General features: G+C 42.9%; 1 protein-coding gene across 3 annotated transcripts in view; it reads left to right on the forward strand.

The window, feature by feature from the left end:
- The window catches only part of tead1b (TEA domain family member 1b), a 177,686-nt gene that overhangs the window by 161,792 nt on the left and 2,611 nt on the right, over positions 1–13,283 (forward strand). For all 3 annotated transcript variants that reach the window (XM_034190731.1, XM_034190716.1, XM_034190723.1), the window contains 3 exons: positions 3,371–3,511; positions 3,611–3,763; positions 12,405–13,283. The exon at positions 12,405–13,283 is cut by the window's right edge and continues 2,611 nt beyond it. In XM_034190731.1, the coding sequence (XP_034046622.1) occupies positions 3,371–3,511; positions 3,611–3,763; positions 12,405–12,518 (408 nt within the window). In that variant the 3' untranslated portion in view covers positions 12,519–13,283. The remainder of the gene's footprint in view (positions 1–3,370; positions 3,512–3,610; positions 3,764–12,404) is intronic.

Raw genomic sequence — 13,283 nt, forward strand, 5'->3', positions numbered from 1 at the left:
TCTTGGCACAATACATCTCTCTCACGGTAGAATAAGCAAAGTGCACAACGCATCTGCTCATGCGTGGTTCAAACGGGTCAAAAATTCCAGCTACCAAACACACACTGCTACCATTGAATTTCATATACAGTAGCGTTTGAGGACTGTGAAATTTAAGGCTTACAGGGATTGTTTCAAAGGCTTTAAGCCTTAAGCAATGCATACAATAATGACAGGTGTGAACTGTGCTGTTTTCAAATGCTCAAACGGAATTTATAGGCTTGAAAGGTGGCTGAAAACACACGATTGCAAGGCTCCGCCGAGTCCACCCAAAGACGGAAAGAAGAAGAAATATGGTTGTAAACCTCCGTTCATTCTACACAATTTTCCCACAGAAAAGAAAGATCCAGATGGACGTAAAAGACGGACTAAAATTGTAAGGTTCTTGCACACATTTATTTTGTCAATATCCTGAAACCGTGCAGAATTGAAATGTGGTTGATGGCGCCATTTTCGTGCATCGGCTTATGACTGTAATGTCGTGCCATGAATGACGTAATATTGTAATATTGACATGTTCTATAAACAAACTGCATGCATGCACATATTATTGTATGTCTGTCAACTTATCAAAACAAACGTGACACCAAAGACATTATATGTGAGACCCACCTTCATTGTAGTCATTACGAAGCCGGTGGAGTAGTGAGTTCTCATCCCTGCTTAGCAAATATTCTGCAATATCCACAGTTTCAGACCCTGGACTTCGTCGAACCATCCGTCAGTTGCCTTCAAGGGGTCAGAAATTTGTTTGTCTCCAACTATCAACAAGGACCAGTAATCATTTTCGACAGCAGCTCTTCTTTTCCTCCTTTGTCGGCACCAACGGTAGTTTCTGTACCGATGCAACACACGCAAGGGGAGCCAGCTCTTCTTTCTGTTTCTCTCTACTGCCGTACGCAGTCCTGGTTGTAACAGGCAATCCGCGGAGCTTACAAAAATGCTTTAAATCGTCAACTTTCCAGCAGTTGAAATGGTCCAAATCATAGCACTCCTCGCTGTTTTCCGCCGTCTTTGAATGTGGATTGGTAGCCAAAAAATTTAGCATACCATAATGCACTGCGCGGCCCGAGATGCGCACTTCGCTTATTCAAATCACACTACAGGTTTCCTCATATAGGTATGTTTGTGGTGAAAATTATTAGCACCCCTGATTTTCAAGTACATAATTCAGATATTTATTAATTTTTAATATCTTAAAAAAAAATACAAAGTATCATGAAATTTATTTTTTTTTTATTCCAAAGTTATGGAACAAAAACAACAAAGCAAAATGCTATTACAGTGTGATTTATTTCACTTCATAATAACATTTTGCTTTTGCTTTTTTTTTTAAACACAAGTCACTGTGTGTTTGGGGTGGTGGCCAAGTGGTTAGTGCACTTGGTTTCATTGTGGAAAGTTCCCAGTTCAAACCCCACCTCCATGTAATGTGGAGCTGCGTCAGGAAGTGCATCCGGCAGAAAATCTGTGCCAATTCAACATGTGCATCCACCTCGGATTTGCTGTGGCGACCCTGAGTACAAACAAGGGAGCAGCCGAAGGGACATACTTTACTGTGTGTGTCTTGGACTTCATTCACATCAGTCATTAAGAATTACAAACAGTATGCTACTATACGAGGTCTGTTAGATAATAAACCGACCCTTTTATTTTTTTTTTAACTATATGGATTTGAATGACGTGCGATTACACCAATCATGCTTGAACCCTCGTGCGCATGCGTGAGTTTTTTCACGCATGTCGGTGACGTCATTTCCCTGTGGGCAGGCCTTGAGTGAGATGTGGTCCCGCCCTCTCGGCTGAATTCCTTTGTTTCACACGCTGCTGGAGACGGCGCGCGTTGCTTTATCAAAATTTTTTCTGGACCTGTGAGGAATATCCGAGTGGACACTATTCGAGAAATTAAGCTGGTTTTTGATGAAAAGTTTAACGGCTGATGAGAGATTATGGGGTGTTTCTGTCAGTGTAAGGACTTCCCACAGAGCGGGACATCGTGCAAGCGCTTCCAGGCGCCGTCGTCGGCCTGTTTCGACCTGAAACCATCCTAATTTAAGGCCTAATTCACCCAGGACGTCGTGAGAGAACAGAGAAGATTCAGAAGAGGCCGGCATGAGGACTTTATGCGGACATTCCACTGTTTAAGGACATTTTTTAATGAAAGACGTGTGCGCAAATTCGCCGAGTCGTCACACCTCCGTGTTGAAAAACATTTGTAAAATTCAGGCGGCTTTTGATGGCTTTCAACAAGTGAGTAACTGAGAAATTGTTTAACAGCTTGGGCATGTTCCAACTTGCCCGTTAAGGTTTCCAACGGAGGTGTTTTTCCTGTCGCGACCCCCCGCGGTCGGGTCCGGCCCCACATGCGACTCTGCCCGCACGTTCTTTCATTACAAAATGTCCGTTAACAATGGAATGTCCGAATAAACTCCTCATGCCGACTTCTTCTGAAAGTTCTCTGTTCTCTGACGACTTCCTGGGTCAACAGAGCCTGAAATGTGGACGTTTTCAACATGAAACGGCGAGACGCTGCCGCCTCGAAGCGCAGATCGCCATCAGGCGCCGTGGGCCGTCCTTACGGCGTCACTACCAGACCAAAATCTCTCATCAGCCATTAAAATTTTTACCGAAAACCAGCTGAATTTATCGAATGGTGTCCACTCAGTTGTGCCTTACAGTTTTGAAAAAATTTTGATCAAACAAAGCAGCAGTCTCTGAGCCATTCCTAAACAATGAAAAAATCGACAAGAGGGTGGGCGACTCCTCACTCAAAGACTGCCCACAGGCGAATGACGTAACCGACAGGCGTGAAAAAACTCTCGCATGCCCACGAGGGTTCAAGCATGTCTGATGTAATCACACGTGATTCAAATCCATATGGTTTTTGAAAAAAATAATAAGGTCGGATACTTTTCTAATAGACCTCGTATGTCAACTCTGTCTAGAGTAGAGTGGAGTAGAGTGGGTTGTTACAGACATTTTGTAAAAATTGTATGTCAGTAGCACCTTTAGAAATATATTTACTGAGGAAAATGGTGATGCGTTAAATACTTATTTTACCTGCTGTATTTGTGTCGGTTTGTCTTTCTAATATTATTTTTTTGTTTTGCGAGGGAAAAAAATGAGGAAAAGAGCAAACATGTTAAATTAGTGCTGTATCATAGAGTGATTTTGATTTTAAATTGGTATTTGAACTGTTTCATGGAAACTAGTTCTTTTCAGGAGTTGGGGGTGGAGGCTGTGTTGTTTCTGGTTTTCAGCCTTCTTTAGTCCACTTTAAATGCAGCCTTTATCGTCCTTCAGTGCTCACTCTGTTTTTTCTGCCTGTCAGGCTGATTTAAACTGCAACATTCAAGATGATTCTGGGTCCTTCTATGGCGTCAAGAGTCAGTATGAGAGCTCAGAGAACATGACCATCATGTGTTCCACAAAGGTCTGTTCTTTTGGCAAACAAGTGGTTGAAAAAGTGGAGGTATGGACCACGAGTGTGTTGACCGTCATATGTTTGCTTATTCTTCAGTATTTTTATTTCAATAATACTTTTTTCTTCTGTTTTTTCCTCTTGTCTTAGATTGAGTATGCACGGTTTGAGAACGGGCGTTTTGTCTATCGGATAAACCGGTCGCCCATGTGTGAATACATGATCAACTTCATCCATAAATTAAAACATCTGCCAGAGAAATATATGATGAACAGTGTGCTGGAGAACTTCACTATCTTGTTGGTAATCACCTCATTGTCCTGAGTGGGAGTGTTTCTTCTAGAGAAGACTTCAGCTGACTTGTGTGTGTGTGTGTGTGTGTGTGTGTGTGTGTGTGTGTGTGTGTGTGTGTGTGTGTGTGTGTGTGTGTGTGTGTGTGTGTGTGTGTGTGTGTGTGTGTGTGTGTGTGTTGGGGGGGTGCTGAGTTCCTGACAGTGGTCTTACATTCCTGGAACTGGGCTTACATTCTTCTCATTCCACTGCAAATGAAACTCAGTGTGAGGAGCCTCATTATCTACGGGGGAAAGGAAGGAAGAACCCCCCGATGTTAATCATAACATGAGGTCATCCACTGCTACTGAGCATGGAAAAACACCACCGGGCATTGTGGCAACCGCTGTTGTTATACCTGTCACTGTTGTAGTAATTATTACAAAAACGGGAACCAATGGGCAACTAACTCAACCACTTTTGTAATAAATCTTAGTGAGTGTAATTGGTGCTTCTTTCTCTATCTATCTATCTATCTATCTATCTATCTATCTATCTATCTATCTATCTATCTATCTATCTATCTATCTATCTATCTATCTATCTATCTATCTATCTATCTATCTATCTATCTATCTATCTATCTAAGAGTCTGTCTGCAAATTCTTGGATAACATTCACATTCTGAACAAATACTACAGTAGTGGGTAAAATTGCACAGAAAATGTAACCACTGTTGTCACTACTTCTTGCTGCCACAAATAATCAGTGTTTGTTAGATACCAGTTACTTTCATAATAATTACAGTGGTAACAGGTGAAATTTGCTGTCAAAATTAAACCACTTTTGTCACACAAGTACAATTCCAATGAAGTTGGGACGTTGTGTGAAATGTAAATAAAAACAATACAATGATTTGCAAATCCTCTTCAACCTATATTCAATTGAATACACCACAAAGACAAGATATTTAATGTTCAAACTGAAATACTTTTTTGTTTTTGTACAAATATTTGCTCATTTTGAAATGGATGCCTGCAACACAGTTCAAAAAAGCTGGAACAGGGGCAACAAAAGCCTGACAAAGTTGATGAATGCTCAAAGAACACCTGTTTGGAGGATTCCACAGGTGAACAGGTTAATTGCAAACAGGTGAGTGTCATGATTGGGTATAAAAGGAGCATCCCCAAAAGGCTCAGCCGTTCACAAGCAAAGATGGGGTGAGAATCACCACTTTCTGAACAACTGCGTGAAAAAGCAGTCGAACAGTTTAAGAACGTTTCTCAACGTTCAGTTGCAAGGGATTTAGGGATTCCATCATCTACAGTCCATAATATAATCAGAAGATTATTAGAATCTAGTGAACTTTTTACATGTAAGTGGCAAGGCCAAAAACCAACATTGAATGCCCGTGACCTTCGATCCCTCAGGCGGCACTGCATTAAAAACAGCATTGTGTAAAGGAACTTACCGCATGGGCTCAGGAACACTTCAGAAAACTGTTGTCAGTTAACACAGTTCATCGCTACATCTACAAGTGCAAGTTAAAATTCTACCATGCAAAGGGGAGTCATACATCAACAACATCCAGAAACGCCACTGCCTTCTCTGGGCCCAAGCTCATTTGAAATGGACATACGCAAAGTGGAAAAGTGTGCTGTGGTCTGATGAGTCCACATTTAAAATTGTTTTTGGAAATCATGGACGTCGTGTCCTCTGGACAAAAGACGAAAAAGACCATCCAGACTGTTACCAGTGCAAAGTTCAAAAGCCAGCATCTGTGATGGTATGGAGGTGTGTTAGTGCTGCCATCCAAGCAATGTCTTTTTTAGGGACGCCCCTGCTTATTTCAGCAAGACAATGCCAAGCCACCTTCTGCACGTGTTACAGCAGTGTGGCTTCGTAGTAAAAGAGTGCGGGTACTAGACTGGCCTGCTTGCAGTCCAGACCTGTTGCCCATTGAAAATGTGTGGCCCATTATGAAGCATAAAATACGACAATGGAGACCCCAGACTGTTGATCAACATCAAGCAAGAATGGGAAAGAATTCAACCGGAAGTCACAGCTTGGGACTCCGACGAGGGTGGTCGCATCTCCTCCTTCTTCTTCTTCTTCTCTGTCTTTTGACTGTTCCCGTTAGGGGTCACCACAGCAGATCAGTCGTTTCCATCTCACCCTGTCCTCTGTATCTTCCTCTGTCACACCAACCACCTGCATGTCCTCCTTCAACACATCCATAAACCTCCTCTTTGGCCTCCCTCTTCTCCTCCTGCCTGGTGGCTCCATCCTCAGCATCCTTCTCCCTATATACCCTGGGTTCCTTCTCTGCACATGTCCAAACCATCTCAATCGCGCCTCTCTGACTTTGTCTCCAAACCGTCCCACCTGAGCTGTCCCTCTGATATGTTCATTCCTAATCTTGTTCATTCTTGTTACTCCCAAAGAGAATCTCAACATCTTCAGCTCTGCCACCTCCAGCTCTGCCTCCTGTCTTTTTGTTAGTGCCACCGTCTCTAAGCCGTACAACATAGTTGGTCTCACTACTGTCTTGTAAACTTTCCCCTTCACTCTTGCTGATATTCTTCTGTCGCAAATCACTCCTGCCAACTTTCTCCACCCACTCCACCCTGCCTGCACTCTCTTCTTCACCTCTTTACCACACTCTCCATTACTTTGAACAGTTGACCCCAAATATTTAAACTCATCTACTTTCACCACTTCTACTCCTTGTAACTGCACTATTCCACTGGGCTCCCTCCCATTCACACACATGTACTCAGTCTTGCTTCTACTGACTTTCATTCCCCTTCTCTCCAAAGCATATCTCCACCTCTCAGGACTAGACTCAAATTGCTCTCTACTCTAACTACAGATCACAATGTCATCTGCAAACATCATAGTTCATGGGGACTCCTGTCTGATCTCATCCGTCAACCTGTCCATAACCAGTGCAAACAAGAGAGGACTCAGAGCTGATCCTTGGTGTAATCCCACCTCCACCTTGAATGAGTCTGTCATTCCGACTGCGCATCTCACCACTGTCACACTATTCTTGTACATGTCCTGCACTACCCTAACATACTTCTCTGCCACTCCAGACTTCCTCATACAATACCAGAGCTCTTCTCTTGGCACCCTGTCATAAGCTTTTCTAAGTCCACAAACACACAATGTAACTCTTTCTGGCCTTCTCTGTACTTCTCCAGCAGTATTCTCAGAGCAAACATTGCATCTGTAGTGCTCTTTCTCGGCATGAAACCATATTGCTGCTCACAGATCTTCACCTGTTTTCTAAGCCTAGCTTCTACTAATCTTTCCCATAACTTCATGCCTCTGTAGTTACTGCAGCTCTGCACATCACCCTTGTTCTTGAAAATAGGAACCAGCACACTTCGTCTCCACTCCTCAGGCATCCTCTCACTTTCCAAGATTTTATTAAACAATCTGGTTAGAAACTCTACTGCCATCTCTCCTAGACATTTCCATGCCTCCATTGGAATGTCATCTGGACCAACTGCCTTTCCACTCTTCATCCTCTTCATAGCAGCCCTCACTTCTTCCTTACTAATCTCTTCTACTTCCTGATTTACTCTCACCACATCATCCAGCCTTTTCTCTCGCTCATTTTCTTTATTCATCAGCTCTTCAAAATATTCCCTCCACCTTCTCAGCACACACTCTCTTTCCAACCTCTTTCTCCTTATGCTTTCCTGGACCTCTTCATTCCACCACCAAGTCTCCTTGTCTTCCTTCCACTGTCCAGATGTCGTACCCAGTACTGTCCTAGCTGTCTCCCTCACCACATCTGCAGTACTTTTCCAATTGTCCAAAATTGCTTCCCGTCCAACCAGTGCTTCTCTCACCTGCTCGCTAAATTTCATACAACAGTCTTCCTTCTTCAGCTTCCACTATCTGATCCTTTGTTGAGCTCTCACTCTCTTCTTCTTCTTTACCTCTAAATTCATCCTACAAACAACCATCCTATGCTGTCTAACGACACTCTCTCCTGCCACCACCTTACAGTCTCTGATTTCTTTTAGCTTGTACCTCCTATAAAGAATGTAGTCCACCTGTGTGCACCTTCCTCCACTCATATATGTTACCCTGTGCTCCTCCCTTTTCTTAAAGTAGGTATTCACCACAGCCATTTCCATCCTTTTTGCAAAATCAACTACCATCTGTCCTTCTCCATTCCTATCCTTGATACCATATCTACCCATTACTTCCTCATCACCTCTGTTCCCTTCTTCAACATGGCTATTGAAGTCCGCTCCTATCACCACTCTTTCATGCTTGGGCACACCACCTCATCTAACACACTCCAGAAATCTTCTTTCTCCTTCATCTCACAATCTACCTGTGGGGCATATGCACTGATGATATTCATCATCACCCCTTCAATTTCCAACTTCACACTCATCACCCTGTCAGACACTCGTTTAACCTCCAACACACTTTTAACATACTCTTCCTTTAAAATGACCCCAACACCATTTCTCTTCCTGTCCTCACCATGGTACAACAACTTGTACCCACCGCTGATGCTCCTGCTCTTACTTCCCTTCCACTTGGTCTCTTGCACACACAATATGTCTACCTTTCTCCTCTCCATCATATCAGCCAGCTCTCTACCAGTCATACTACCAACATTCAAAGTCCCTACTCTCATTTCCACCCTTCTAGTTTTCTTCTTCTCCCGCTGTTTGTGGAAATGTTCTCCTCCTCCTCTTCGTCGTCTTCGCCCAGCAGTAGCCCAATTTCCACCGGCACCCTGTTGGGCAATAGCACCGGTGGTGGATGTTGTTAACCTGGGCCGTGACCGATCCGGTATGGAAATTCAATTCTTAGTCTGCATAGTCGGGTTGGCTTGTTTTACGCCGGATGCCCTTCCTGACGCAACCCTCCTCATTTATCCGGGCTTGGGACCAACACTCAGAATGTACTGGCTGCACACCCCATGTGGCTGAGTTGCAGTCGCATCTCCTCCACTCTCCCTTATCTCTCTGCTTTTAACCTTCAAGTCCCTACTTCACCAGGCTGTGAATTCCTCAAAAAGCAGCTGGTCTCTGAACGCTGTTGACACCATTTTTTCTACAAGAAGGTCAGGACCGGGGGATCCTGCCTGCCCAGATGGAACGTATCCTGCGGGCTATGTCCTTGACTCCTGGAGTTCCTGGCGTGTTGCATGCTTGGTGCCTTTCTCCGTTGAGGATGTCGAGGATTTATTCATTGTTGGTCTCATGGCAGCAGGCTGGTACTTTTTGGCTTATGTGCTGCCCTGATCTACCGGAAAATTGGTAAGACGGCAGCATCAAGAACCACGGGCCCTCGCTTGTCCGTCACGATTAAAGAGGTTGGCAAGGCAGTGCATTCTCAGACTGCGTTGACTATTGAACTGCATGCCTTGCAGTTGAAGCTGAAGGTTTCGGAGGCTGGTGAGTATTCTTAATTCATAATTGGGAATATTCTTAATTCATAATTGGGATTTGGCTGTTCAAGTGGAACTGTTAAAAAGTGTTTTTCACTGCTCAGCTGCAACACTACAGGCTATCTAGCCTTAAGGTCAATTGCCCACTGTTTACCTCCAGAGGAATTTATTCAGTCCTTGGTGAGATTATTCGGCTCCATTCTTAACCGACAAAGGCAACAACTGACTTACACATGGACTGAAGCGTGCTCCAGTTTCTCCTTTTACCTCTCTTCCTGCCTGTATTCTGTTTTTATTTACATTTTACACAACATTCCAACTTCATTGAATTTGGAGTTGTACAATATGGTGTCACACTTTACATGCTTTCTTACAGTAATTCATCACAATACATTACAATGGCATAACTAGTTAGTTATGTTAGTATGTTAGTTAGTTGTATATTTTATGTTAATTAATTTTTTTATATATTAAAAACCAAGTGGCCTCTGTGTACGTGCGTGCATGTGTATGGCTTCATTCACGGACAAATTGGGGAGAGCTGGCATTTTTTGTTTGGTATGCTCATGTATTTTAGGTCAAGGATAAATGCTTAAAAAATGGAAAGTTGATAGAACTAATATTTTTGGAGAAATTAGTGAACAATGGATGTTGATAATAAAATTCTGGACTCATGTCATTCCAGCAGGGGGCGGTAAATCATCTATATATCATCAGTAACCATCTATATTCTGTAGTGGAATGAAAGATTTAAGTGGCCTCTGTGTACATGCATGTGTGCGTGTCTATAACTTCAATCACGGACAAACTGGGGAGAGCTGACATTTGCTTTTGGTATGCTTATGTATTTTGGGTTAAGGATGAACGCAGCAAAAAAATGGAACATTGATAGGACTAATATTTTTGGAGAAACTACAGCTGTTAGATAACAACAGCGAACAGTGGACATTGATAATTACATTCTGGACTCACACGTCATTCCAGCAGGGGACGGTAAATCATCTATATATTAAAACTGAAGTGGCCTCTTTGTATGTGTATGCTTGCATGTGTGTACCTTCAGTCACGGAGAAACTGGGGAGAGCTAACATTTCCCATTTGGTATGTTTATATATTTTGGGTCAAGGATGATTGCGCCAAAATGGAATGTTGACAGGACTAATATTTTTGTAGAAATTCTATTACATAACAGTGAACAATGGACATTGATAATTATATTCTGGACTCACATGCCATTCCAAATCATTATAGAACCTTTGCATAATTTATTACCACCCTTGAAAAATGTCAGCTACCTATTTCATAAACACTACCCAATCTAGAGACCATGGATCCCCACAACGATGCGCTAGTTATATCTTATTTAACTACAGAATTGTAGTAGACTTCAATACAGTATGTGCACTTGCGACAACTTGCCCCAGCAGTGGGTATTGTTTGTTTGTATGTGTGTATTTAGACTGGGCAGTGTTTCACACGTGTTTGTGTAGAATTGATGTTCAGTCTTTCCACATAATTTGTCTTTGATAATGGATTTCTTTCACACTCTAATGTTCTGTGGTGTTTTTTTCATGTCTACTTTTTAAGAGATTCCTCCTCTGTTCCACTGCCACATGAAACTGTGTAACTGGTGATGCACATCATCATTATGCTAGTTTGGCCAATTAAATGGAGGGACTATGTCTACAAATGGCTGCAATTCCTTGAATAATGCCATTTTTTTTATCCCTTTAATTAAAGGTAAAACTAAACACTACAAGTACCTCTTCATTGTTTCTTTTCAATTTCACTCTGGTGGCAAAATTAGAAAAATTATATCACTACTCATGTACCTGTGGAGACCCTGCAACAGACTGGCATCCTGTCCAGGGTGTAGCCCACCTCACACCCTATGACCACTGGGATAGGTTCCAGCACCCCCCTCCCCAGTGACCCTTAATTTGCCTAATGCTGCGTTTACACACGACGACGACAAGTCACGAATGCCACGAAGTACACATTCTTGGCCGTTGATCACGAATGTGATGATTCGGGGCAGAGGTGTCAGGTGTCCTCAGGAACTGCTGCAACCTGTTACCACACATTACGATTAATGGCACGTGTTGCTGGAGAATTATCAGGAACCATTACGCACGGTCAAGAATAGTGTTCCGCACTGTTGCGCGCTATTGTGCATAACAGCGCATCAAGTTCTGTCACGTGAACGAGGTGAATTGTCTCCACACACACACACCCATATTCATCCAACCAAATTCAGATCGCTCCAGTTTTTCAGAAGAACTTCATGACTGCATGCATAGTTGGGCTCTCTGCCATGGAGTGGCGCAGAGAGGAGGAGGAGACGGACAGAGCCAGATGTGTGGCTTCATGCGGCTCTAGTCTCACGCATTTTCCAAAACATCAGGCACATACAGCAGGTGGAACACCTGCAGGAGCGTGCTGAAGAGCACTAAAATTAGACTTTTAGCCGACTTGGTGTCAGCAATCAAACTGAATGCGGTGCAGCAGGGTTTATTTGTGCGCATGCTTCTTCCTCCGCTGGACTGGAGGAGGTGCAGAGATGTCTGGCTGCACGTGAGTCTCCTCTCGCTGCTCTGGCTCAGACTCGTTCTCCTACTCATCGGTTACAACAGGAGCATCCTGAGGAGCTTCAGCAGGAACTGTGGAACGACATTTGGAGCCGAGTTTAATTGTGCGCACGTGACAGAAAACTGATTTGTCGTGGCGCGCAGTGAAATGTGACGCCGCGTTACAAGTCGTGTCAAAACTTGACTGTTTCCGTGTCACTTCGTAATAATGCGTGACAGTTTGGGCTCCAAGAACCATCACAGGAACCACTACGAACGTTGTCACGTTCTATTAAGGATCACTGCTCATCAAGACGGATCAACACGCTCAGTTGCGACCTCGACGACGTGAGACGAAATGAGGCAAAAACATGCTCAACGAATATCAAGAATATCACATACCAACACACATTATTAAGAAACCTATTCAGATGCGTTAAGTCACATTAAGAATGTCAGGAATGTGTCATGATTGACAGAAAATGACATTCGTAACGCGTCTTGGTTATGTGTAAACGCACCTTAAGCAGGTGTAGAAAATGGACGGATGGCTGGATGCATTTATGGACCTGACTGTTTTTAATTATATTTATTACAGTACACTTATTACTTTGATGTTATCTTTAGTGTACCAGTCACACACAAGTCGTGAAAAACTGAGCTGTGTGTCGTCTTGCAGGTGGTGACGAACAGGGACACACAGGAGACTCTGCTGTGTATGGCATGCGTGTTTGAAGTTTCAAACAGTGAGCACGGTGCCCAGCATCACATTTACAGACTGGTAAAGGAATGAACGTCCCACAGTCCTCTTTTTTTCCTCCCCACTGACTTTCCAACCTCAAAACAAGTGGCAGTGCCTCTGCGTAAAATTCACACGTGCAAATGCTTTGTGTTCATGGTTTTGGGTGATGTTAGTTGTTATAAGTTTCAGTGTGTGTTTTACAAATGCAGCTGTGAATTGCGGTACAGTTGTTTTATGTTTAAAAAAGGTATTCTCTCTTTTTTTAAATGTACTGAGTTGGTGTTTGTTGGATGTACTCATGTAGTCGTTCATAAAGAATTTACTAGATTAATTTGTTTAACAGAATTATGTATGTTGTCTCCTTTATTACATACAGTAAGAAGAAAAAAGGATGCTGGTCTGTCCTACCTGTGGCCGGATGTGGTCTCTGTAATATGTTTGTGTTTTGTATGTCTGTTATTCATAATTTGTCAACATACATGCTCTTGATGTACAGACGTACACCCTCAGCCAGTAGAGGTTCCAAAGAAACGAAACACAACACTATAAAGAGCTGCTTAAAGCAAACGTACGGAGTTAATTTTGTCTCTTGACAGAACGCTGTGTTTAAGAAAACCTTATAGGAAGGTGACAAAAATGAACAATGTGAGTGTTCGTTACAAATGAAAATCTGCTCAACAGCACCCCCTGTACGCCAAACTGATTCATGCATGTAAATCATTACTGTTCAAACATCATGTCACATCCAAAACCATGAGCTTTTTGTTTTGTTTAAACAAAAGTACAAACAATCAGGGGGTCCAATCTCACACTGGG

This window comes from Thalassophryne amazonica, chromosome 2, assembly GCF_902500255.1.
Source record: "Thalassophryne amazonica chromosome 2, fThaAma1.1, whole genome shotgun sequence".
NCBI classification, from domain to species: domain Eukaryota; kingdom Metazoa; phylum Chordata; class Actinopteri; order Batrachoidiformes; family Batrachoididae; genus Thalassophryne; species Thalassophryne amazonica.